The sequence below is a fragment of the Neomonachus schauinslandi genome, chromosome 2 (genome assembly GCF_002201575.2).
Source record: "Neomonachus schauinslandi chromosome 2, ASM220157v2, whole genome shotgun sequence".
NCBI lineage: Eukaryota > Metazoa > Chordata > Mammalia > Carnivora > Phocidae > Neomonachus > Neomonachus schauinslandi.
In genome coordinates, this window is record NC_058404.1 from 148,310,124 (window position 1) to 148,336,858 (window position 26,735).

Below are 26,735 nucleotides of genomic sequence, written 5' to 3' on the forward strand. Positions count from 1 at the left end.
ACACATGCACAATTTTCATAGAGATTATTTTACCAGATTATTTGTCCTACTTTATCCAGTTTGGGTTACACAAATTTATATTGTGCATTTTATATTGTGTCATCATGTTTGGGGCACTTTATGGTTTATATGGATAGGTTTCTTACGGCTGATAAGGGGACATGATACACTCTGATAGGACAATGTATTCTAGTGGTTAATACAGTAGGATCTGGGAGCCAAAGAGCCTGAAGGCTACTACCACCAGTTTTTTCTTATTCTACTATATGAACTTGGCAAATTACTAAACTTCTCTGTTCCTTCTCTGATGTGAGAATGTAAGATCTACTTCATTGAATCTTTTTCTAGTGAGAAATAAATGAGATTAACATATGTAAAACACTTTGCACAGTGTCTGACACACAGCAAGTGCTTAATTAATACTAGCAATTATGAAAAGTTTGGTTTAAATGTATAGTAGTTATTCCTCACACAGGCCAGCTAGCTTTTGAGCAGCACTTTCCACAGAAGCAAAGTTGAATTAGCAATTCTCTTCAAAGAACTCCTATTGACCAGTAACATTACCCATCATCTCTTGCATGTATACTTATACACAGTTTAGTCATTTACTTATAATTTTTTCTTGGTGATTACTAACACAAAACATTTTCCTAAACATGGGGCATCTGGGTGGCTCAGATGGTTAAGCATCTGCCTTCTGCTCAGGTCATGATCTTGGGGTCCTGGGATGGAGCCTTAAATAGGGTTCCCTGCTCAGCGGGGAGTCTGCTTCTCCCTCTCCTTCTACCCCTCCCCCATGCTCGTCCTCTTTGTCTCCCCACCACTCAAATAAATAAAATTTTAAAAAATTTAAAAAATATTTTTCTAAACATATTATTAAAGTAGTAATAAACACTACACTTACTCTATTTGCTTGTACATCACATTCTTGTAAGTATTCTCTTTGTAATAATCTTATCTATTAAGAACCAGTAACTAGGGGTGCTTGGGTGACTCAGTTCATTAAGCACCTGTCTTGGCTCAGGTCATGATCCCAGGGTCCTGGGATTGAGCCCTGTGTTGGGGTCCCTGATCAGTGGGGAGCCTGCTTCTCCCTCTCCTCCCCGCTCCCTCTCCTCCCTGCAACCTACTCTCTCTACCTCTGTCTCTATCTCTGTGTGTCTCTCTCTCAAATAAATAAATAAAATCTTTAAAAAAAAAGAACCAGTTACTACTATAATAATATTTAATTGTTGCTAATGATATTTTATTAAATTTATTAAATATTGGAAAATTTATAGCCTTGGCATGTCTACATTTCTGAGTAAGTTCTGACCCAATCTGATATTTCAGTACCCAGGCCTGAGTGTAGAGTTGAGATATATAGTGGCTTCATGGAATTTAATAGTAAGAATTTCACAATTATGAGATGTAATGAAAGGTTTGAAGGATCAAGTTTAAGAAAATGATCAGAGAGTAAGAATCATAACCCAGCTAAAGGAACAGGTTGAGAAGACACATGTTACCCCAAGCCTGTAATTATCATAAAATATTGTGCTACCATGAGTAGTATCATTTGGTCGAGGGAAGACTCTTAAGGGTATCAATTGTTTTGAATCAAAACTGAAAAATAATTTGCCTTTCCTTTTTGCTCAAAAAGCAGAGAAATTCATTTATGTCACATCTCATCAAGTCTTCTACATCAAGCTACATCATGTTAAACAAGAACATTCTGCTGTTATCTCTTACGATTAGTCTTTTAGGAATCACTCTTGGTGGGAATGTTCTGATTTGGCCAATGGAAGGGAGTCATTGGCTGAACATTAAGATACTTATAGATGAGTTGATTAAAAAGGAGCATAACGTGACTGTCTTAGTTGCCTCTGGTGCACTTTTCATCTCGCCGACCTCTAACCCATCTCTAATATTTGAAATATATAAGGTGCCCTTTGGCAAAGAAAGAATAGAAGGAGTCATCAAGGACTTTGTTTTGACATGGATGGAAAATAGGCCATCTCCTTCAACCATTTGGAGATTCTATCAGGAGATAGCCAGAGTCATCAAGAACTTTCACATACTGTCTAGAGAAATCTGTGATGGTGTTCTCAAAAACCAAAAGCTGATGGACAAGCTGAAGAAAAGCAAATTTGACATCCTGATATCAGATCCAGTATTTCCTTGTGGTGATATAGTAGCTTTAAAATTGGGAATTCCATTTATGTACTCCTTGAGGTTTTCTCCAGCTTCAACAGTGGAAAAGCACTGTGGGAAGGTACCATTCCCTCCTTCCTATGTTCCTGCTATATTATCAGAACTCACCGACCAGATGTCTTTCACTGACAGAGTAAGAAATTTCATCTCCTACCATCTGCAGGACTACATGTTTGACACTCTTTGGAAATCATGGGATTCCTACTATAGTGAAGCTTTGGGTATGTAATTTTTTTTTAATATCTGAATTTGAACAGAGTTTTGTATCACCTCTTTATTTCCCTGTAGCTGTTATTTTTCAATCCTACATATTGATAACTATCTATTAGTATCATTTGAGAGCAGGAAGGAAGATTAAAAAAATATGCTTTGTAACTATAGTGTGTTGTTTTCTAATTTTATGGACTCAAAGATACCAGCTAAGTTCTTTTATGGATAACATGTAGCAAGAGTTTAAAATCAGGACTGAATTCCCATTTAGATATTGCATTGACAATAGAAATTGCCTAGAAATTTCAGTGGTGAGTAGAGAAAACTGGAAGAGATTAAGTTTCCTATAAGTCCATTACTAATATAGGCATTTGTGTGTGTGTGCGTGTGTGTGTGTGTTTAAAAACATACATGCGTATAGACAATCTCTGATCATTGTTCATATATTTCCTACTGTTTACTAGCCACCACCACCCCCCCCCCCCAGGTAGGGAGGTTACAACAAGGACTAAGATCAAGTTCCTGGCTTCAAGAATTTCAGTCAAGCAGAGAAGTCATACAAGAAAGTGAATACTTGCAGTATGAACAACGTGGGTAATGAAAATATGTATAAAGAACAAAGATAGTATAAAGGAGATGGGCAGTATGTAACAGGAGAGAGTGACATTCTGAGAAACTAGAGTTGAGGTGATACACAGAAAAAAATTTAAACAGTTAATATGAATTTTCCTGCAAAACAAGTGTGGGAAAAGAAACTATGTCCAATGTTATGAAATCTGAAAGTAGCATATGTGTGCTGGGTATTACTGATGATTATTTATGAAGGTCAAAGGGTAAGGTGGGGAGGCGTGAGAAAGAAACATGGAGATGTCAGGATTGCAAAAATGAATTAATTTAAATAAATATTTTCAAAGTCTCTTGTATGTCATGCTAAGCATTTTGGGTTTTGTCTACTAAATAACTGAGAACAGTTTAAAGGGCTATATTATGACTAGATTGCATCTTACATAAAATATCTGGACAGATGTGGACCTAGAGTCAAAAGATGTTAGACTATAAGCTTCTGCATAACTCCAGGAAAGATGTGGTAAGAGCATGTACTAGTGAAGTAGCTTATAAATGGAAAATAATAATGCAGATGAGACTACGTAGTAAGGCAATTAGGAGTGTAGGCTCTTGATAAACAATTTCCACTTACAAGTGTGTGACCATGGTGAAGTAATTAATTCTCTTTACACCTGCACTTATTTACACTATCTCTAACAGAGCTACTGTAAGGACTAAATTAATTAACATAGAAAAGGATTTTACAATAGCGTCTAGGAGCTAGAAACCATTCAATTTGTGTTAGCTGTTTATCATGTGAAACTAATAAAAGCTAATGGCTAATTGGTTAAGTCATGTTAAGAGGCATGAGGAAGAGATTAAGATGGTTTCTTTTTGGGGGGGTATAATTGATATATAACATATTAGCTTCAGGTGTAAAACATAATGATTCTATGTATGTATATATTCAAAAAATGATCACCACAGTGAGTCTAGTTAACACTTGTGACCATACATAGTTAAATTATTTTTTCTGTGGTGAGAATCTTTATGAGCTACCCTTTTAGCAACTTTCGAATATACAATACAGTATTAACTGTAGTCACCAAGCTATATATTATATCCCCAGGATTTATTTATTTTGTAACTGGAAGTTTGTGCCTTTGACCCTCTTCACCCATTTCCTCCATACCTATCCCCCCCCTCTAGCAACCACCAATCTGTTCTCTGTATCTATGAGTTGGGATGGGTTTTTTTTTTATATATATATATCCCACATATAAATGAGATTATACAGTGTTTGTCTTTCTCTGACTTATTTCCCTTAGCATAATGCCCTCAGGGTCCATCCACATTAGCAGAAATAGAAGGATTCTCTTATTTTTTATGGCTAAATAATATTCCACTGTAGATATATATGCCAGAGCTTCTTTATTTATTCATCCACCAGTGGATACCTACATGGTTTCCATGTCTCGGCTATTGTAAATAATGCTGTAATGAACATGGGGACGTAGCTATCTCTTAGAAATAGTGATTTTGTTTCCTAGAAGTAGAATTACTGGATCATATGGTAGTTCTATTTTTAATTTTTTTAGGAATCTCTATACTGTTTTCCATAGTGACTGTACCGATTTATACTCCCATCAATAGTGCACCAGCGTTCCCTTTTTTCTACATCCTTGCCAACACTTGCTATACCTTGTCTTTTTTATAATAACCATTCTAATAGGTGTGAGGTGATTAACAACACAGGAAACAATAGATGTTGGTGAGGATGCAGAGAAAGGGGAACTTTCTTACACTGTTGGTGGGAATGCAAACCTACAGCCACTCTGGAAAACAGTATGGATTTCCTCAAAATGTTAAAAATAGAATTACCCTATGACCCAGCAAATGCGCTACTAGGTATTTACCCAAAGGATTCAAAAATACTGATTCAAAGGGTTACATGTACTCTGATGTTTTTAGCAGCATTACCAACAATAGCTAAATTATGGAAAAAGCCCAAATGTCCACTGACACGATATATATATATATTACTCAGCCACCAAAAAGAATGGAATCTTGCCATTTGCAGCAACGTGGATGGAGCTGGAGTGTATTACGGTAAGCGAAATAAGTCAGTCAGAGAAAGACAAATACCATATGATTTCACTCATATGTGGAATTTAAGAAACAAAACAGATGAACATAGGCGAAGGGAAAAAAAGAGAAGGAAGCAACCCATAAGAGACTCTTAACTACAGAGTACAAACTAAGGGTTGTTGGAGAGGAGGCAGGCAGAGGATGGGCTAAATGGGTGATGGGTATTAAGGAGGGCACTTGTGATGAGCACTGTGTTATATGTAAGTGATGAATCACTAAACTCTACTCCTGAAACCAATATTACATTATATGTTAACTAACTAGAATTTAAATAAAAACTTAAAAAATCAATCAATAAATAACAGGTGTGAGATGATATCTCATTGTGGTTTTGATTTGCATTTCCCTGATGATGAGTGATGTTGAGCCCCTATTCATGTACCTGTTGGCCATTTGTATGTTTTCTTTGGAAAAATATCTATTCATGTCCTCTAGCCATTTTTTTTTTGCTATTGAGTTATATGAGTTTTTATATATTTTGGATATTAATCTCTTATAAGATGTCTGATTTGCAAATATTTTCTCCCATTAGGTAAGTTGCTTTTTCATTTGTTGATGGTTTCCTTTGCAGTGTAGAAGCTTTTTAGTTTCATGTAGTTGCACTTGTTTATTTTTCTTTTGTTACCTTTGGTGTCAAATCAAAAAAATCATGGCCAAGACTGATGTCAAGGAGCTGACCACCTATATTTTATTCTAGGAGTCTTATGGTTTCAGGTCTTATTGATCAAGTCTTTAAATCATTTTCAGTTAGTTTTTGTGTATGGTGTAAGAAAGTGATCCAGTTTCATTCTTCTGCATGTAGCTGCCCAGTTTTCCACTTATTAAAGAGGCTGTCCTTTCCCCATTGTGTGTTCTTGGCTTCTTTGTAATGAATTAGTTGACCATATAAGTGTAGGTTCTTTGGCAAGGATTGTTAAGAGAAGCGTTAATTACAATTGGTTCATCATCTCCTCTGGGTATGCTAAATAGTTGTCCCCAAATTCAAAAATAGATGTTTGTCTCCTGGGATATAAATGAAAACTGAGCTATTCTGTTATTCAGAGAAAATAAGCATATCTACTATGTTGATTATAAACTACCCTATGAAGATAGAAGTGAATGGTCAATATTGTAGGGCTAAAACTGGATCTTTAAAAATGAAGAAAAAAGGGGGCACCTGGGTGGCTCAGTCGGTTAAGCAGCTGCCTTTGGCTCAGGTCATGATCCCAGAGTCCTGGGATGGAGCCCCATGTCGGGCTCCCTGCTCAGTGGAGAGCCTGCTTCTCCCTCTCCCTCTGCCTGCCTCTCTCCCTACTTGTGCTTTCTCTCTCTCTGTGTCAAATAAATAAATAAAATCTTAAAAAAAAAAATGAAGAAAAAGGATGAAGAAAAGGCAATTTTATGAGGCAACCAAGCTGTCAGGATCTGCAAAATCTCTTTAATCTGCTCATGCATGTAGTAAACAAACACATCTGAATATGTGCAGAATCTCAGTTAATGAAATAGAGGAGTGTGTACATAGTGCCTTAGTCACGATATAGGTTTACGTTTTTATCTCATTACTTATGTTTTTATCAACGACTTGTTCTCAGTCTTGGAATAACAATTATGATCACAATGCTTCTTATTCATATTGGTGAGATTATTAGCCAGATAAACCTTCCTCATGCTGGCAGTCTCAGAATCACGTATTCCTTTGTATTGTGCTTGTAAGTGAATACTGGTAATAAAACCACACAATTTTCCCAGTCATAAGGCATGAAACTAATCTTTCTTAACAATTTGTTCGTGGGAATGTAATGAAGATTTATAAAAATGTTCTTATCCTCTGATTTTGATAATATCATGTTTCTAATCAAATTACACTCTTTTGACTTAAAATGACTATTTAAGTTTGTCTTTATGAACGATATTCTTATTGATGTCCAGGGACATGAACACTCATATTCAAAAGACCAGGTAAGAAATAAAAGTACTTAAATGACAGAGTAATTCATTTTTGTGCAAGCCTTTGTACATGTAGAATGACAAATGGGAATGATAAATGGAACTGACTTATAAAAATCACTTCTTTCCAATGTGTAATTTGATTTTTTTTTTTTACTTTAATTTAAATGCTCTAAACAAAGTCATTGCAATGAGCCCATATCCACAGGTCTCAAATTATCACACCTGAGTAAATAAATGGGACATCTTTCTGTAAGATTACTTTTCTGCTCTGCAGTGGAATGCAATAACCTCAGAGTGAGTCCTTAATCTCTGCTAATTGCTAGGTCAGATATTATAATGTTTAAATAACTTCTTTTATTTCAGCATATGGGTATTTGGTTCAAACTCATGGTTCAAAATCATGATAGCAATAATAGTTAATATTTGTTGATTTCTTCCTGTGTACTAGACACTATAATAAGTCTTTCACATGTTATATCTCTTAATCTTTGCAATGTATTTGTGAAGAAAAAACTACTATCACAGATGAGATTATTGCGGCTGAGAAATATCAGTTGCTAAAATAAAATTATATAGTGACTAGTAGGAGAAAATAGTTTTCAAATGAAAGTCTGACACCAAAACTGCTAGAAAAAAATTTCTCTGTTTTTAAAACTTCAGGTGCAAATCTATCAATTATTCAGAATATTTTAAGTTTAAACTTTCTCCAGTACTTTTCCTCTTCCTTTCAGTGGATTTAGCTTATGAAGTCTGCTGTTCTATTTCTTATTTATATTAAGTTTGCTAACTGGAGTTTAATTGGCTTATGTTATCACTAGGTAACTTGCTGTTTCTTTAGGCAAAGGTTTCCATATGACTGTTGCCTGCGCGAGTTGCCTGAGGATAGGTATCTGGTCCTAAGAGAACTTAAAATGCCATGTTTAACTGAAAGAAAAGGCTTCTACAGATTTCAAATGTATTTATTTAAAGTTGAGCCAGGTAAATTTTGTTTTTATGTACGTATTAACAACAAAAAACCCCACCAAAATTGGGGGAATGTTTAAGAAAAAAATAATGTAGCATTTTAATGCCAGTAAAAATATTTATAATCCATAAACATTACCTATTGCTACCAACAGTTATACCTTTCGGCCTGTATAGAAACAAATAGCTTTTTTGTGTGAATAATCTTTATATGTTAGATTTATATGAATACATAATGTATTATTATACATGAATAATTAGGTGATTAATCTCTAAGAACTAATGCCATCTATAACAGCAGACTTTCCTATAAGTATAATAGAAAAAACAACAGATCTTCAAAAAAAATTATGACTATAATATTCAGATCTTTACATGAACTAAACACCGAGCACAGGTAATTAATGTAAAATGAAGTGTTAGAAATGTAACAAATGTGAACGTGTATATCTCCAAAGTGCTTGATTTCCAATAGTCATTTTAAAGGAGAGAAAAATGTATCAGGGTTCTTTCCCTGAAGAGTACTACATGTTGGTTTGGAACTTTTTTTTTTCTCTCTTTCTTCCCAGTCTTTTTCTTGCTTCCCTCTATCCTTTCTTCCTCTATTTTTTAATGTAAATTAATTTTGTTTGGTTAGAATCTTTCAAATGACTTCTATTAGCATCCCCTTTTTCATAATGACCCATGAATGGAATGACAGCCATAAGCAAGACATCCAAGATGGAATTTGCTATGGGACATGCACAATTTCAAGGGCACTGTCACTCTTTGTTCCCACTCAATGAAAGGGAATGGAGATGATCATTTTTATGGATATAATCTTGAGTTTTCTATGTGTGTACTCCTTAAAATAAGTCACTTGTGAACTCTGGTACTGAATATATTGTTAGTAACATATCATTCGTGATGTGCCTCAAGACTGAGCATGACTGACACCTGTAAAGGAACTTGTGGTGTTTGGGAAGACCTGCCCCAAAGCTCAGACACCCCAGAGGACCATTATCTGGGAAGTGGAAGAGGTGGGTCTAGGTGATGAGATCTGGTTAAACTGGTCGTTTTTAAAGTAAGATTCTCTCCCTATGTTATCAAATATAGCTAACATTTATTGAGCGTGGATGCTGTTCCGAATAATGTACACGCATTTTTTTCATTCAGTCCTCACAACTATAAGAAATAAGCACCAGGATTCTCCACCATTTTGTAATGAGGAGGTGAGTAACTCACCTGAGGTTACAATGAAGAAAGTGGTGATGCATTTGATGCGAGACCCTGAGCTAAAAGAAAAGTTCTAGAAAGATACTCAGTTTATATACAATAAAACAAAGGGGAAGAAAAAGTACATCGAATTTTAAGCTTTCAAGAATGCATTAACTAAATGAATTCAAGGAACTAAAAAAAAAGTTGAAGCTCTAATGTGAAGTTAAAACTCTAAGGTTACTAAGGAGTTGATTACTCAGTTTTTAAAAATAGTATGAAAGATGGTTTCCAAGCCATCTTTGGGACATCTTTATGGCCTTGGGACCACTTCCAACCCAAGAGACAATGAGAAATGGATTAGCACAATTAAATTCTAGCCATTCATTGAAATGCTCACAGGAAGAGGAGACCTTTAATTCAGGGTATGTAGTTGGGGGAAAAATTGTAAGAAAGAACTTGCATACAAAAATATTGTTTCAAGGATTCTCAATTCAAACTAATAGCATTATGCATATTTTAAAGAACTTTAATCTTAATTTAATTTTATACAGATGAACTACACATTCTCAAGCGTTATATACACTGTTAAACAACACAAATTCAACTGAGTGAATTTGAATATCTAATTGGCTTTATTAAATGGTTCAGAGATAGGACACATCTCATCTAGCAAGTAGAGGGGAACTCTGTAGAGCTGTAGAAAAGAAAGGTTTAAACAGTGTGGATTGAAGGGAATTACTAGCAAAGAATGCAATGTTTTAGGCAAAGTTTCCTTCCTAAGGGGAAGAGAAAAGTCAGCAGATTACCTCCTACTGTTTGACCAGGAAATTCCAGTTGGCAGGTTAAAGGTTACATGCCTGGGGGAGAGTGGGGTGCAGTTAGATTAAGTCTTGGTTTACTGACGTGGGACATTAACAAGACTTCATTTGGGCCTGTGCCTCTCTTTTTAACAACACAAATCTTATTAAATATGATTCTGAGAACTTTATATCTATTTTATTACCATTTGGAGTACTTCCTTTCAAAGCAAGCAGAGTAAGAATGAGAACTTGATTCATAGTATAAGGACAATATTCTAATTGGTGCAAACTTTCTCTGGCTGACTTATTTTTCACCCATGCTACTCATATATTGATGTTTCATAGACATATTTAAAAATATTATTTTCTGGGCTCTTTAATTATGTTTAAGATGTCATATTATCAAATAGTCATAATTATAAAATGTAGTGGTTTTCTAATTTTTGCTGTTATAAACTGTATCTCACATTTTAAAAAATAGAAGAAAGAAGAAAGAACATTGGGCTAGGAACTGGAATACTTAGGCATTCATCTCATCTGCCACTTACTAGCAATACAACTTTGAGATTATTTAAAACTTTCTCGATCTGTGTTCTTACATATAAAATGATGGAGTTGGCCAAACTGAACTCATGCTTTCTCCAGAATGCCAACCCCACTATGCTCTTACTCACTTCTTATTCAGAAAAGCTATTAGTGAACTCATGAAGCAAGTAAACATGTGATCATTTTAAATCACTGAACTTCATTTTTGTCATTTGGAATATTTGTCAGGAGTTATTATTTTTTCCCATTGATGGAAATTTAAATCTATGATTATACCTACATATATCCTCACACATAATTTATTTTTTATCTTCTTAAAATGTTTGAATTTGCAATGATATATTGCAGGCATACAGGGAACTGGGGAATAAATATAATAGACATCTACATTGACACTGGTGAAATTAAACACTGTAACATCGAAGTATACTTTGAAAACAAAAAAACAGATATGTTAGTTATTAATAAATTCTATTATCTGCAATTGCTCTTCAGTAAATTAGATAATTATGTTACTGTCCTGAAAAGGCCACTTAACAGTGGCAAATGGACTCCTTGAACTCTTCTTTTTTCTTTTATTCAGGGTAAGTCGTGTATTTGATTTGGGGATATATTTTGATAAGTTTTAAGTGCTAATATAACTGTTGCTAATGAACGATCCCTAATTAATTATTATATTCTACTTACATGGACCTCAATAATTGGACAAATCTAAGTATTTTATAGATAAACTTTTGGTTATGCTTTATATGTTGTTGTGTTTTGTCCCCTCTGTATTGGAAGGTCATGACAGCAACAGAATTATGAAGATACATCAAATTCTTTTCACTAGGCCTATTTTAATGGTCATTGGGGTTACTGATACTCTTGCTGTTGTGCTTCAAAATCTAATTAATTTTAAAAGTACAGACATTATATTCAAATTGAGGCTGACTCTTGAAAGGACACAAATACAATAATTCTAAAAGCATCACGTCTCTCTCTCTTCTTCCCCTTTCTCTGTCTTTCTGGTCTTTTTGTTACTCCAAGTCCTGTAATTAGTCAGTTTAAAGGCAACAGAGCATGAAAAGAAAACAAACCACTTAATTTCCATTCTCAATTCCTGGTTTCTATCCTTTTAATCACATTATTTGTTCTTATTTTCTCTTTTTAATGGCAACTTCTAATGATTTTAGCTTTTAAAATAGCATCAATATATGGTTACCCTTGTATAGTTTGGCATTTACTAAGAATCTCAACGGACAGATATCATTATATCTACGTCTAGCTGGTCATTCTGTAGCTAGCCCAGTGGTTTACCCATCAATCTTCAGGCAAATTTATTAACAAACATTACCAAATTTTTGCTTTGAACCAAGCAGTTTACAAAGCAACTTTGCAGATATTATTGCTAATCCACAAAGTAATATAACAAATTAACATCACTATCTCTCATTTATGCATGAGAAAACCAAGGCTCAAAGGGTCTAGGTAGTTTTCCAGGGTCACAAAGCTTGTAAAAGAACAGTTTTTGAATCTGGGGCTATTGAACTCTAGTGTCCACCCAATTTAAGCTACTACACAATTCTGAGTGAAAAAGCGTGTGACTTATTGAGGTGCTAGGCCCTATCTTCTTGATTTGTATATGAAGATGTCGTATGAAAGAAAGTGAAAAATTCTGTGCAACAAGGAGATGATTATCAGTATGCTTTATCAGAGAAGAAAACTCTCCTCTGACAAATGTGTAATAATTTACTCTATAACCCAATTAATCTAAAACATGTTGAAATCTTTGAGAAAACCTTTTCTAAGTGAAGGTTGTTTTTAGTTTTTCTTCCTAAATATGAGCCGTAGGGAAGTAATAATAATGCTGGTCATTGTGCATTGCCAAAGTCTCTAAAACTTACAAAGATGAGGCATAATACCGTGGAAATCCAGCAATTTCTCAAATGATGTTATGATAATAGTCCCAGTTGCCCTACTTTGTCATATGTTTTTAGGTATGCAACTCAACATTAATTTCATTATCTATGAAATGTAGCAAGTAATTTATGCCACACGACTCTGGAAGGGACTGAATTAGACAATGTATGTAAAAATGCCTCGTAATAGATATCTAACTTGAAGTTACTGTAAGTTTTGAGAAAGTGGCTTTAGCAGTAAGAATTATTATTTTTTGTTTAACCTAATTTTAGGAAAGATAAATTAAAGACACATTTTATAATTATTATCACAGAGTACACAGACCCCAGACTTATAATTTGACTTCTTCTTTTACTTTCAAATAGGACTTGATTTATTTCTGTTGCTAGAATAATAATATTATTACATATAATGGTTTGAATTATATCATTTTCCTTTTAATCTATAGATCAATTGACCTATGAATGAGTATACCTATCACATTAAACATTATTTGAAAAAATAATCTACCTAAATATACTTTGAAAATTTCTTTTTATCTTAAAAGATCTACAGTAGGATGGTTTTCAGAATGGATATCACCATGCCTAAGAAGTTTGTCCAGCTGCTGGTTTTTAATTTGACTTTGACTGAAATTGTTCTAAGTGGAAATGTGCTCATTTGGCCAACGGATGGTAGCCATTGGTTAAATATTAAGATCATTCTAGAGGAGCTCATTCAAAGAAATCACAATGTGACTGTCCTGGCTTCATCAACAGCTCTATTCATCAACTCTAATCCTGATTCTTCTGTGAATTTTGAGGTGATACCTGTCTCCTATTTGAACAGCAATATAGAATCCTTAATTGAACACATGATAAAGCTGTGGCTAGACCACAGACCAACTCTTCTCACACTCTGGACTTTCTATAAAGAACTAGGAAAACTTCTAGATACTTTTTTTCGAATCAATATACAAATCTGTGATGGAGTATTAAACAACCCCAAGTTAATGGCAAGACTTCAGAAAGGTGGTTTTGATGTGTTAGTAGCAGACCCAGTAACTATCTGTGGGGACCTCGTTGCTCTGAAATTAGGAATTCCATTTGTGTACACATTGAGGTTCTCCCCAGCCTCCACAGTTGAGAGACACTGTGGGAAAATCCCAGCACCTGCCTCCTATGTACCTGCAGCTTTGTCAGAGCTCACTGACAAGATGACCTTTGGTGAGAGGGTTAAAAATACTATCTCTTATCCTCTGCAAGACTACATATTTCAGTCCTACTGGGGAGAATGGAATTCTTACTACAGCAAAGTTCTAGGTAAGTCTCTAAAATATTATCTTATTAATGTCTTCAGATATCCCATTTATTCTTGTTGGTAAAACAGCAAATGGTTTCTGTCCCACTGCACATGCCAGGCTGAAGTAAATATACTCATTATATATAATACCCTCATACAAGATCATTCTTTTTGGATAAAGTCCTTAAAAATGTAATGGTGGTATTATTATGCATGCTAGTGCTTCAAAGCAAATAATCTTGTGCCTATTTAGGCAATGGGTTTTCAATGAGTAAATCAACCTTCAAATATAAATGAAAGTGCCTTTACTAGAATGAATTGTGGCGCTGCCAAAAAATACCTGGCAAACATTTTGAAGTGATACATGATTTCCTTTCCTTCCTTCATTCCTCATTCTTTTCTTTGTCTGCAGAAAACTTTAAAAAGCCTAGGATTGGGCACTGGAAACCTGAGTTTACACCCTCCCCCATCTCTCACTATCTCTCCATCTTAGGCTCCTCTGGGTGCTTAGACTAGCACATCTCATCTCCAGCTTAATTTCTCTGTATCCTTCGGCAATCCTCAAGTCTCCTTGCCTCACATATTCCTACGAGGATCAAATAAAATAATACAAACAGCTCTGTATGGTTGTTTATCTTTATGATCCTCATGAACCTTCCTTCATTTTTCTATTTTCTTCTCTCCTGAAGGTTTTTTTCCTCTAGATTTATCAGTAGTAAGTACCAGGGATATTAATTAACAGCAAAAATTAACCGTTGATATTACCAATGGTACTTTCTCACAAAGATAATATGCAAAATATTGTCCTTTTACGTACCTTTCAGCCTTCCTCCCTCCCACTCTTTATTTTCCTTTCTTTCTCCTTCCCCTCTTCTCTCCCTCCCTCCCTTCCTCTCTCCCCTCCTTCCTTTCTTCTACCATGCTTTCTTTGTGTTAAAAAAAAAGTATTTATTGAACACCAACCCGGTACCTGCCACTTTTCTAGGTACATTTTGCAAAACAGATCAAAATCTCTACTCCTCTTGGAGCGTACATTTTAGTAAGAGGATACAGACAGTAAATAAATAAAATATAAGATGTTAAACTGTGATATACGCTATGTAGTAAGATAAGAATAGGTAGTTTTGGGAGGAGGGTTATACTTTTAACTCCAGTGGTCAGGGAAGGTCTCAAAGGGTGACATTCAAATGAAGACTTGAGGGCAGTGAGTGTGAGAGCCATTGGGATCTCTGGGGGAAAAACAGTTTAGACATCCATAAGAACAAGTAGAAAGATCTGTGGCAAGCCATAGAAGCAGGAATATCCTCACTGTAATGTGACCTTAATCTTCCCTTTCACAAGCAGAATTTGTATATATTTTTTTCTTTTCTGGTTTTTGGAATATTCTTCATCCAATTTTTCATCACTTAAACTTTTAAATTTCTTCATAGAGTTGTCTAGAGGGAAGATATTGAACTTACCATGCATATGTAAATAAAAGATACGCAAGATAATTCAAATTTGTATATGCCTTTAAAAATATGGTAATTAGAATTTTAAAAGTAAAATGTGTTTTTATATTCATTATAATGTCACTTAACTATATTTTCTTTTTCTCTGGGTTCCAAATTTCATATGCTTCAATGACATATTTTTATTTTATTTTTATTTTTTTAAAGATTTTATTTATTTATTTGACAGAGAGAGACACAGCGAGAGAGGGAACACAAGCGGGGGGGAATGGGAGAGGGAGAAGGAGGCCTCCCTCCAAGCAGGGAGCCCAATGTGGGGCTCGATCCCAGGACCCTGGGATCATGACCCGAGCCGAAGGCAGCCGCTTAACGACTGAGCCACCCAGGTGCCCCAATGACATATTTTGATTTAAATTTAGATGTTATTTTACAAGACATTTGCAATGGGTCCTTTAATAATTACTTCTGCCCATAGATGCATCACATACCAACTATTGCAGGTATTGAGTGAGATAACCGTCTCTGCTCCTTAAATAAGGGGATACAAAAAGTAAGATGGTGAAAGTTCTTGGAAAGCACATGAGGTTCTGGGTTCAAGTTCCATTTGCTGTGTAATTTCAGGCAAGTGATTTAAACTCTGAGTCACAACATTTCTACCTTTTTAAAAGGGGGTAATTATTTCACTGTACTCTTTAGGATGATCATATGATATATGGATATGCTATGTCAAATACAAAGAATTGTACTTATGTTAGATGTTGTTTACAGCAAACTATGTAAGAACTCCGCAATGACAAAAGCCCGGGGTTCTCTGCTTATTAAGTAGTCAATATAGATAAGCAAAGAATAAATGCCCTCTGGGGTATACTAACTCTTCCTTCTCAGAGGGAATCATGACAGATTATATAATGTATGCAAAAGCCTTTGTAAAACAGAATGTTCTTGTCTTCTCATTTTCACAGGATCATAATCTAGTTTCAGAAATCCTACATCCTGAGAAATTAGATATCATATTTACTTTAATCCTTTATACTCCTCATGTTACTAACCATACTTGAACAACAAATAATTGCCTTGGATATTTTATTTCAAGTTGAAGTACTGGGAGTAGTATAATCTAATTTGTCTTTTGACTGAAATTACATTCTTAAAGTATTAGGGACACCTGGTAGCTATAAACTGATAGTGAAGTAGGTCAGGTACCTTACATTTGATATTATTATCAAGCATTGGAGAACACAGGATATTTAATAACATCAAATTGCAGGAGAGTTTCCATCTCCATGTTTAATCTTTTGTTTTCTGGGAAAAATCAACTAGAAAAATAGCATGTTTAAGTGTGATAATGAAAAATTCCAAATTTCTATATTGAAGGAAACAAGTTAGAAGGAAATATCTCACTGTACTGGTTCAAAATCCTGTTTTATTTATCAGTGAGATCTTAAATTTTATGGATGAAGCAAATAAAATTCATCAATTCAATTTTAAATATGCTTTTAACACCTAATGGAACAGGCCTATCTGGAAATATGACAATCACTGCTATTCATATACAGGAGTGAATCTCTAATTAATCTTGCTCAAGCCCAGTGTTCCGCAGGGCACCTTCAAATTGCACTGAGCTTGATCTCTCCCCAGCTTCTGAGAGATCTGCTGACTGGCAAGTAGATAGCTCTAATGTGGACAGAATTTGGGACTTGCCTTTGCTACAGCTATAGGAAGGATGAGGGCCTGAATGCTGTAGTAGAACTAAACAGGTATAGCAACGGCATGTCCCCATTTGTCTGTGTCTTTTTATTTTACCAGTCTTTTTCCATCTTTCCAAGCACACTGCAGATCAAGAGAGCAGAAAGCCCAGTACTAATCTAGGCACCATTTGGCCAGTGGAGCCCACTTTTACACACCAGCACCACACTGGTTCCATGTTGGTCCCTTTCTCTCCCTATTGCAAAATTTTAAATGGATTCCCTAGAACTAGTGCTACCTTTCCCAGCCCATGAAGAAACAAAACGAAACAAAATGAAACAAAACAAAACAAAACAACAAAAAGTTTCTTAAAGCTTCTTAACATTTCTTCTCTACCTTACTTGCCTGGAACGGGGCTAGATTAATCACATTTTTTTAATATATATTTGATTTCTGGTTCCCGTTCTGGACCCGGTGTTTTATTTGTTATACATTCTAATCCCCATTGTCAACCTCCCATCCTTTTTCTGGAAAACTTGGATCTATCTCTCTGTTAATCTTCCCTCACATAAGGCTTCTAATTCCTTCTCACATGCAATTTCCCTAGGGCCAGTGCTGTAAGGTTTTTAAAATTCTGTGTAACCTATCTGTTGAAGTAATACACAAATCCTAATTTTACAGTTTACTGAAGTTTCACAGTATGAACTTACCCATGCAACCAGCACCCAAATCAAGAAACGAAACATACCCATAACTCCTCTTTCTCCTCATACCAGTCTCTACAACTCCTAAGGGTAACCACTTGACTTCTAACACTACAGATTAACTTTGCCTGATTTTAAACTTTGTATAAATGAACCACACATTGTGTACTCTTTTGTATTTTGGTTCTTTTACTAATGTTTTTTATATTCACCCAAGTTTTTGCATAGAGGTATAATTTGTTCATTCTCAGAGTTATGTAGATTCTATTGAATTAACATACCACATTTTATTTATCCATTTTGCTGTTGATAAACATGTAGACTATCCTGGTTTTGGCTATTTATGATAAACATTGCCATGAACATTCTTTTACATGTCTTTTGGTAAATATGCGTGTGTCATACCTGAGTGGAAATGCTAGGTCATAGGATATGCATTGTTTAGCTTTAGTACATACCACTAAAATCTAGTTTCTCAAGTGCTTGTGCCAATCAATAATCCCATCAGCCATTTACTAAGATTCCAATTGTTCTTCATTCTTACTAACAATTAGTATTTTCTTTTTGCCTTTTGAAAAAATTATAACCATGCTGTTGATGTATAGGCTTATCTCATTTTTAAAAAAGATTAGAAACTAATTTATACATGGTAAAAGGAAGTGCATAAAGTATACAGTGTGATTTGTTTTGTCAAATGTATATATCTCTGTAACCAGCACATCAATCAATTTCTGGGATTCCTTTTCTAAAAATGCTGTTCTCCACACCCTTTCAGAGAGAGTAACTCTTACCACTTAGTTTTTATTCTTCATTCTGATTTCCATTTTCCTTTTGTGGGCTTTTAAAATGCATTATCTAATAATTTTAACTCTTCCATTTTTCTTTTGTGGGCTTTTAAAATGCATTATCTAATAATTTTAACTCTAAAAGTAACATGATTACATTGTCACTCATATTCAGTTTGTGCTCCATCAAGCAGCTCTGGTCTAGCTCTACTCAGTGATTCTGCAGCTAACACCCTTGCTAATTGTACCATCTTTGCTATTAACTTATTAAATAGCTACTCTTACTAAACAACTACCAAGAGCTTTGGTAGGTACAATGCAGACATTATTAGTAATCCAATACACAAGCCAAAAATGATCATTATCTTTTACATTGGAGCCCTCAAAATTCAGAAAGATTAAGGATTTTGCTGAAATCACCAAATATGTAACCGAACCAGAGAAGACCCTATGTATATTAAATCCACTACATAAAGAAATTCACGTTCCTAGGAATAATGACCACCCCATAATTTCCAGGATTTTAATATGAAAAGTCCTAGGTAGGGAAAAGAAAGAAACAAGTCTGCCCAACTCCCACTATTTGCTTGGTGATCTGGTGTTTCCTGTGAGCATTCTCTCACCCAACTTTCTTGAGGGCACTGCTGTGACATTATTTCAACTTGATAGATTTTGTTTGTTTTGCAAGTTAAAAATCTTTGAATATTTTGGTGCAAACTGTCTCTGTTGTCACAGAGAAGTGTGTGGTCCTGAGTTTGCTGAACTTTGCTTTGTCTTCAGGGAATGGCATGCAAGTCCTGGGTACCTTTGGCCTCTCCTGCTTGCTTATGGTGTATTGGAATTTTGAAATAATCTTAACTAGCTTTTGAGAAGGAAAAGAACTAGTGTTATTTGCATTGGCATACAGTTAAGTGCAAATGTTTGGTTTAAACTCTCATTTTAACTGTCACCATTCCAAGAATATATTATTATTTTACTTTTAAAAATCATCTATGTGGGGGCGCCTGGGTGGCTCAGTTGGTTAAGCGATTGCCTTCGGCTCAGGTCATGATCCTGGAGTCCCAGAATCGAGTCCCGCATCGGGCTCCCTGCTCGGTGGGGAGTCTGCTTCTCCCTCTGACCCTCCCCCCTCTCATGTTCTCTCTGTCTCATTCTCTCTCTCAAATAAATAAATAAAATCTTTGAAGAAAAAAAATCATCTATGTGTCTTTTGGAATGCTTACCAATGTTTCTTATATGGGTTTTACATATTTGTTGTTAAATTTCAGCCAACTGATTTGCTTTTTTTTTTTTTTTTAAAGATTATCTTCATTTATTTGACAGAGAGATACACAGCGGGAGAGGGAACACAAGCAGGGGGAGTGGGAGAGGGAGAAGCAGGCTTCCCGCCGAGCAGGGAGCCTGATGTGGGGCTCGATCCCAGGACCCTGGGACCATGACCTGAGCCGAAGGCAGACGCTTAACGACTGAGCCACCCAGGCGCCCCTGATTTGCTTTTTTGTTGGCCTTATAAATGGGTTCCCTCTTCCTTTTCTCTTCTATTGGTCATTGTTTGTATACATAAAACCTAATTATCATTCAATTTCAATTTCATATCCTGATATTTGTCCATATTATCCTATGCTTTACAGTAGTCATCCAAACACGTGTTCATTAAACTGATACTAGAAATAAATTACATCTCTCTTTCTAATTCTTATGTCACTGGTCACCTTCTCTTGTCTAATTTTACTTCTGATAAATTCAGACTTATTTAATAATAGTGAAGATAGTTGTCTTCATCTTTTATTTTTAAATTTAGTTGAAATAACTAAATTTATTCATTAATTAACTTGCTTGTTTATGAGCCATGTGAAGAAAATATCAATTACTTAATTACTATTACATTTAGTATTTTCTTTTGTACATCAGAACTGTGTCAAGTTTTGTCAACTTTTTTTTTCCACCTATGGCAAGAATTATTTGATTTTCTAGGCAAGTTAATAGATGAATTATATGAATAGATTTCCTATTATTGAATTATTTCTGGAATGATTTTAAATCATTTTTGTAAAAAATCATTAATATTTTGCTGGATATATTCTTATTGATAAATGAAGGGCTGGATAGAAATAGAATAAAAAATATTCCACTTTTGTGCAATCTCTTTAAGATTTTGGAACCATATCACAGACATTTCATGAAAATAACCTTTGTTTTCCTTCTTTTTCTATGCTTGTCACACTTTAAAAGGTTTTTTATTTTTGATATTTTAAGGTTTAGTATTTTCTATTCTTTTTCCTCCAGATTTATTGAGATATAATTGACATATAATATTGTGCAAATTTAAAGTGTACAAAGTAATGATTTGATAGATGCATATATTGTAAAATGACTACAACAATAAAGTTAGTTAACACTTCTATCACCTCATATAGTTACAGTTGTGTGTGTGTGTGTGTGTGTGTGGTAGAACTTACTCTTTTAGCAACTTTCAAATATATTATAGAGTATTGTTAACTATAGTCACCATGTTGTACATTATATCTCCGGAACTTACTTATCTTGTAACTGGAAGTTTGTACCCTTTGATCACCTTCACCCATTTCCTCCACCTCTCAACCTCTAACCCTGGAAACCACCATTCTACTCTCTGATGAGTTTGGCTTTTTTTAGTTTCCATATACAGGTGAGATCAGACAGAATTTGTCTTTCTCTGCTTGTCTTGCTTCACTTAACATAACACTCTCAAGGTTCATCCATATTGTTGAAAATGGCAGGTTTCCCTTATTTTTCATGGTTAATTTCTATCCCATTGTGTGATATATACATCACAACTTCTTCATTCCTCTGTCAACGGACACTTCGGTTGTTCCCATATTTTGTCTGTTGTGAGAATGCTGAAATAAACATGGGAGTGCAAATATCTTTCCAAGACAGTAATTTCATTACCTTTGGATATATACCCAGAAGTGAAATTGCGGGATCATATGTACCTCTATGTTTAATTTTATGAGGAACCTCCATACTGTTTTCCACAGTGGCTGTACCAGTTTACATTCCCACCAGCAGTGCACAAGGGTTCCTTTCCTCCACAGTTTTGCCAACACTTATCACTTGTCTTTTTGACAATAACCATTTTAACAAGTGTGAGATGATAACTCATTGTGATTTTCATTTGCATTTCCTGGTGATTATTGATGTTGAGCTCCTTTTCATGTACCTGATGGCCATTTTTATGTTTTCTTTGGAAAAATATCTCTTTGGATCCTCTTCCCATTTTTAATTGGATTATTTGAGGTCTTCTGCTGTAAGTCCCTTACATATTTTGAATATTAACCTTTTATCAGATATGTGCCTTGCAAATATTTTCTCCCATTCTGTAGGTTAACTTTTCACTTTGTTTCTTTTGCTGTGCAGAAGCTTTTGAGTTTGATGTGGTACCACTTGTTTATTTTTGCCCTTGTGTTTTGTGGTTGAGGTGTCACATCCATAAAATCATTGCCAAGACCAATATCAAGCTGCTTTGATTCTATGTTTTCTTCTAGGAGTTCTATGGTTTCAGTCTTATATTTGTCTTTACCATTTTGAGTTCATTTTTGCGAGTGGTGTAAGATAGGGATCCAATTTCATTCTTTGGCATAAGAATATCCAGTTTTCCTAGCTTCATTTATTGAAGAGACTATCTTTTCTTTATTGAGTATTCTTGGGTTACTTGCCAAATATTAGTTAACCATATATGCATGGGTTTATTTCTGAATTCCCAATTCTGATCTGTTGATCTATGTGTCTGTTTTTATGTCAGTATCATATTATTTTAATTACTGTACCTTATAAAAGTAGTTTAAAATCAGGAAGTGTGAGGCCTCCAACTTTGATCTTTTTTCTTGGGATTATTTTGGCTATTCAGGATCTTCTGTGGTTCCATACAAATTTTAGGGTCATTTTTCTATTTCTGTAAAAAATGCCATTGGAATCTTAATAGGGATTACACTGAAGCTATAGATTGCTTTGGGTAGTACGGACATTTTAAGAATATTAATTTGTATGATCCTGAACACAAGATGTCTTTCCCTTTATTTGTGTCTACTTCGATTTCTTTCATCAGTGTTTTAAAGTTTTCCATGTACAATTACAGGTCCAAATGTGAGACCTGAAACCATAAAAATCCTAGAAGAGAGCACAGGTAGTAATTTCTCTGACATTGGTCATAGAAACATTTTTCTAGATATGTCTCCTAAGGCAAGGGACACAAAAGCAAAAGTAAACTATTGGGACTACATCACAGTGCACAGTGAAGGAAGCAATCAACGAAACTAAGAGACAACCTACTGAATGGGAGAAGGTATTTGTAAATGATATATCCAAAGGGTTAGTATCCCAAATATAGGAAGAACTTACACAATTCAACACCCCAAAAACAAATAATCCAATTCAAAAATGGGCAGAAGACATTAATAGACATTTCTCCAAAGAAGACATACAGATGGTCAACTGACATATGAAAAGATGCTCAACATCATTCATCATCAAAGAAATACAAATCAAAAGCAGGTGAGGTTAGGTATCATTTCACACCTGTCAGAATGGCTAAAATCAAAACTACAAGAAAAGAGTGTTGACAAGGATGTGGACAAAAAGGAACACTCATGCACTGTTAATGAGAATGCAAACTGGCATAACCACTGTGGAAAACAGTATGGAAGTCTCTCAAAAAATTAAAAGTAGGGGGCGCCTGGGTGGCTCAGTTGTTAAGCATCTGCCTTCGGCTCAGGTCATGATCTCAGGGTCCTGGGATCGAGCCCCACATCGGGCTCCCTGCTCGGCAGGAAGCCTGCTTCTCCCTCTCCCACTCCCCCTGCTTGTGTTCCCTCTCTCACTGTGCCTCTCTGTCAAATAAAGAAATAAAATCTTTAAAAAAAAATTAAAAGTAGAATTACCATATGATCCAGTAATTCCACTACTAGGTATTTACTCAAAGACTATGAAAACACTAATTCAAAAAATATATATGCACACCTCTGTTTATTAAAGCATTATTTACAACAGCAAATTATGGAAGCAACCCAAGTGTCCATTAATAAATGAATAGATACACACACAATGGAATGCTGTACAGCCATGAAAAAGAATGAAATCTTGCCATTTGCAACAATCTGGATGGATCTAGAAGGTATAATGCTAAGTGAAATGATTTAGTCAGAGGACAAATACCATATGATTTCATTTACATGTAGAATTTAAACAAAACAGGGGCGCCTGGGTGGCTCAGTCGTTAAGTGTCTGCCTTAGGCTCAGGTCATGATCCTAGGGTCCTGGGATTGAGCCCTGCATTGGGCTCCCTGCTCAGCGGGAGGCCTGCTTCTCCCTCTCCCACTCCCCCTGCTTGTGTTCCCTCTCTTGCTGTGTCTCTCTCTATCAAATAAATTAGAAAAAGATTAAAAAACAAAACAAAGAAGGAAAGAAAAAAGAGACACTTTTAACTATAGAGAACAAACTGATGGTTACCAGAGGGGAGTTGATGGGAGGGGATGGATGTAATAGTTGAAGGGAATTAAAAGTACATTTATCGTGATGAGCACTGAGTAATGTATAGAATTGTTCAAACACTATATTGCACACCAGAAACTAATATAACACTGTATGTTAACTATACTGGAATTAAAAGTAAAAAATAATAAAGTTTTCCATGTACAGATCTTTCACTTTATTGGTTAAATTTATTCCTAAGTATTTTATTATTTTTGGTACTGTTTTGTAAATAGGATAAAAATAATTTTTAAAAATTAATTTTACTGCTATTTTGTTGTTAGTGTATAAAAACAACTTATTTTTGTATGTTGATTTTGTATCCTGCATTTTTACTAAATTCATTTATTAGTTCTAACAGATTTTTGGTGGAGTCTTTAAAATTTTCTATATATAAAATGATGTCATCTTCAAGCAGAGAAAATTTTACTACCTCTTTTCTAATTCAGATGTCTTTTATTTCTTTTTCTTGTCTGACTGCTTTTACTAGGACTTCCAGTGCTATGTTGAATAGGAATGCTGAGAGTTGGCATCCGCGTGGTTTCCACTTGAGCTGGGGAATTTATTGCAGGAGAGTGTTTGGCAATATATATACTTCTTAAAATTTAGAAGCTTTCTTTTTTGACTTCTGTCAATTTTGGTTAATGTTACATAGATGATAGATAGATAGATAGATGATAGATAGAGAGATAATATAATTTATCCATCCTTAAGTCATCAAATGTATTTTCTTAGAGTCCTGGTAACTGGCTTTTTAAGTGTCTTTTTTTTTTTAGATTTATTTATTTATTTGAGAGAGAGAGAGACCACACATGAGCCAGGGGAGGGGTAGAGGGAGAAACGGTGGGAGAGGGAAAGAATCTCAAGCAGACTCCCTTCAGAGACTTATACGGGGCTCCATCTCATGACCCTGAGACCATGTCCTGAACTGAAATCAAGAGTCAGTTGCTCGACTGGCTGAGGCACCCAGCTGCCCCTCAAAGTGTCTTCTTTATATCTACTCTCTTTACATTTTTAGAGTTCCTTTTTATTATGATTTTTCTACTTTCCCTGTAATGCATTCCCATATGCCCATATGTAGTCATCTTCCATGCTGACTCTGGTCTTGGCTATTTATCTTGCTTTGGCCAATGTGACTTTAGTGAATGTAATACAAGTGGCCTCTTGCAAGCAGCTTACTCTCCCTGCTCTGTAATATTTAAATATATATATATATATATTAATGGAAATATTTATTTAGAATAAGAAACCTTTACAAAATATTGATTTTGTAAAAACTGACAAATACCATAAGCAACACAAAATCCAGAAAAAATCACATTTTTAAATTTACTTCCTGGCATTTCTTTATAACCTTTTTTTGTAATTTCTTTGGCTGAATATTCTTTAATTGTCTTATTCACATGACATTTTATAATTCTATTTTCTATAGAAAATAAGGATAATTCAACCTGCTCTCTAGCATGGTGGATCAAAATTTATTTTTTACTATTGATAATTAAAGAAAAAATTTTTTCTGCTTCACAACTTGCTTTTGGGTCATATCAGATAAACTTTCAGAATTATTGCCAAATTTGAGAACCTTTGTCAAGTTTCCTTTAAAATAGTTGTAAGTTTTGAAAGAACATTCCATAGACCAAATTCTGGCTCCATAATTTTTAAATTTTTAAAAATTTTTATTTTTATTTATTTAATTGAGGTAGAATTACATACAACATTATGTTAGTTTCAGGTGTACAATATAATGATCTAATATTTGTATATATTGCAAAATAATCACCACAGTAAGTCTAGTTAACATCTATCACTATACATAGTTACAGAATTTTTTTGAGTGATGAAAACTTTTTTTTTTAATTAAAGATTTTATTTATTTATTTGAGAGAGAGAATGAGATGGAGAGAGCATGAGAGGGGGGAGGGCCAGAGGGAGAAGCAGACTCCCTGCTGAGCAGGGAGCCCGATGCGGGACTCGTCCCGGGACTCCAGGATCATGACCTGAGCCGAAGGCAGTCGCTTAACCAACTGAGCCACCCAGGCGCCCCATGAGTGATGAAAACTTTTAAGATTTACTTTCTTAGCAAGTTTCTAATATGCAATACAATATTATTAACTATAGTCACTGTGCTGTACATTACAGCATGCATGGGGCATACAGCCCCATGAGTATTTATTTTATAACTGGAAGTTTGGAGCTTTTGACTCCCTTTACCCATTTCACTCACCCCGTGCCTCCAGCAACCAGCAATTGTTCTCTGTATCCATAAGCTTGTTCTTTTCTTTGTTGTTGTTGTTAGATTCTACATATAAGTGAGATCATACAGTATTTTTCCTTCTCTAACCTGTTTCACTTAGCATGATGTCCTCAAGGTCCAAGAATGTTGCTGTGAACTTTTCGTTTTGTGATTTAACCTCCTAGCTTGCTGAATGACGAGGGACACACAGCTCAGGGTATTTACCCACAAAGATATGAGCCAAACAACTGCAAAACATGCGTGTGATGACCTCTAGTATCAGCTAGCCTTTTGATGACTTAGATTCATGTGATCATAAAAAAGGTCAGCACAGAATAGCTCTGCTTAGACTAGATCAGAATTGTGCGCAGAGTCAGAGGTAAATAGAAAGTTGTTGTTTTAAGACTTATAAGGCTTTGGATAGTTTGTCATTTAATAATAGAAAATGAATAAAAAGGCTTCTAGGTTTGAGGTACTCCATTTGTTAAATCCTGGACCTTTATTTTGCTTCTACCTCTACATATGCACTCTCTTTTTTGCACTTTGGTATCCAGTGATGTGCTATAAATGTTTAACAATTGGCTTTCTGTGGTGTAAAAAGAAAAAAAAAACACATTTGTATAACATTTATTAATATCTGTAGTGTAACTCCTCCC

The 26,735-nt window shown here is 34.9% G+C and overlaps 1 protein-coding gene across 4 annotated transcripts in view; it reads left to right on the plus strand.

The window, feature by feature from the left end:
* The first annotated feature begins 1,693 nt into the window (after positions 1-1,693).
* LOC110591405 (UDP-glucuronosyltransferase 2A1) overlaps positions 1,694-26,735 on the plus strand; it is a 57,876-nt gene continuing 32,834 nt past the window's right edge. For 2 of the 4 annotated variants that reach the window (XM_044912712.1, XM_021702303.1), the window contains exons 1-2: positions 1,694-2,409; positions 13,101-13,732. In XM_044912712.1, coding sequence (XP_044768647.1) covers positions 1,694-2,409; positions 13,101-13,732 — 1,348 coding nt within the window. Of the gene's footprint in view, positions 2,412-13,100; positions 13,733-26,735 lie in introns of all 4 variants that reach the window. The other 2 variants (XM_021702305.1, XM_021702306.1) reach the window with 1 other exon arrangement.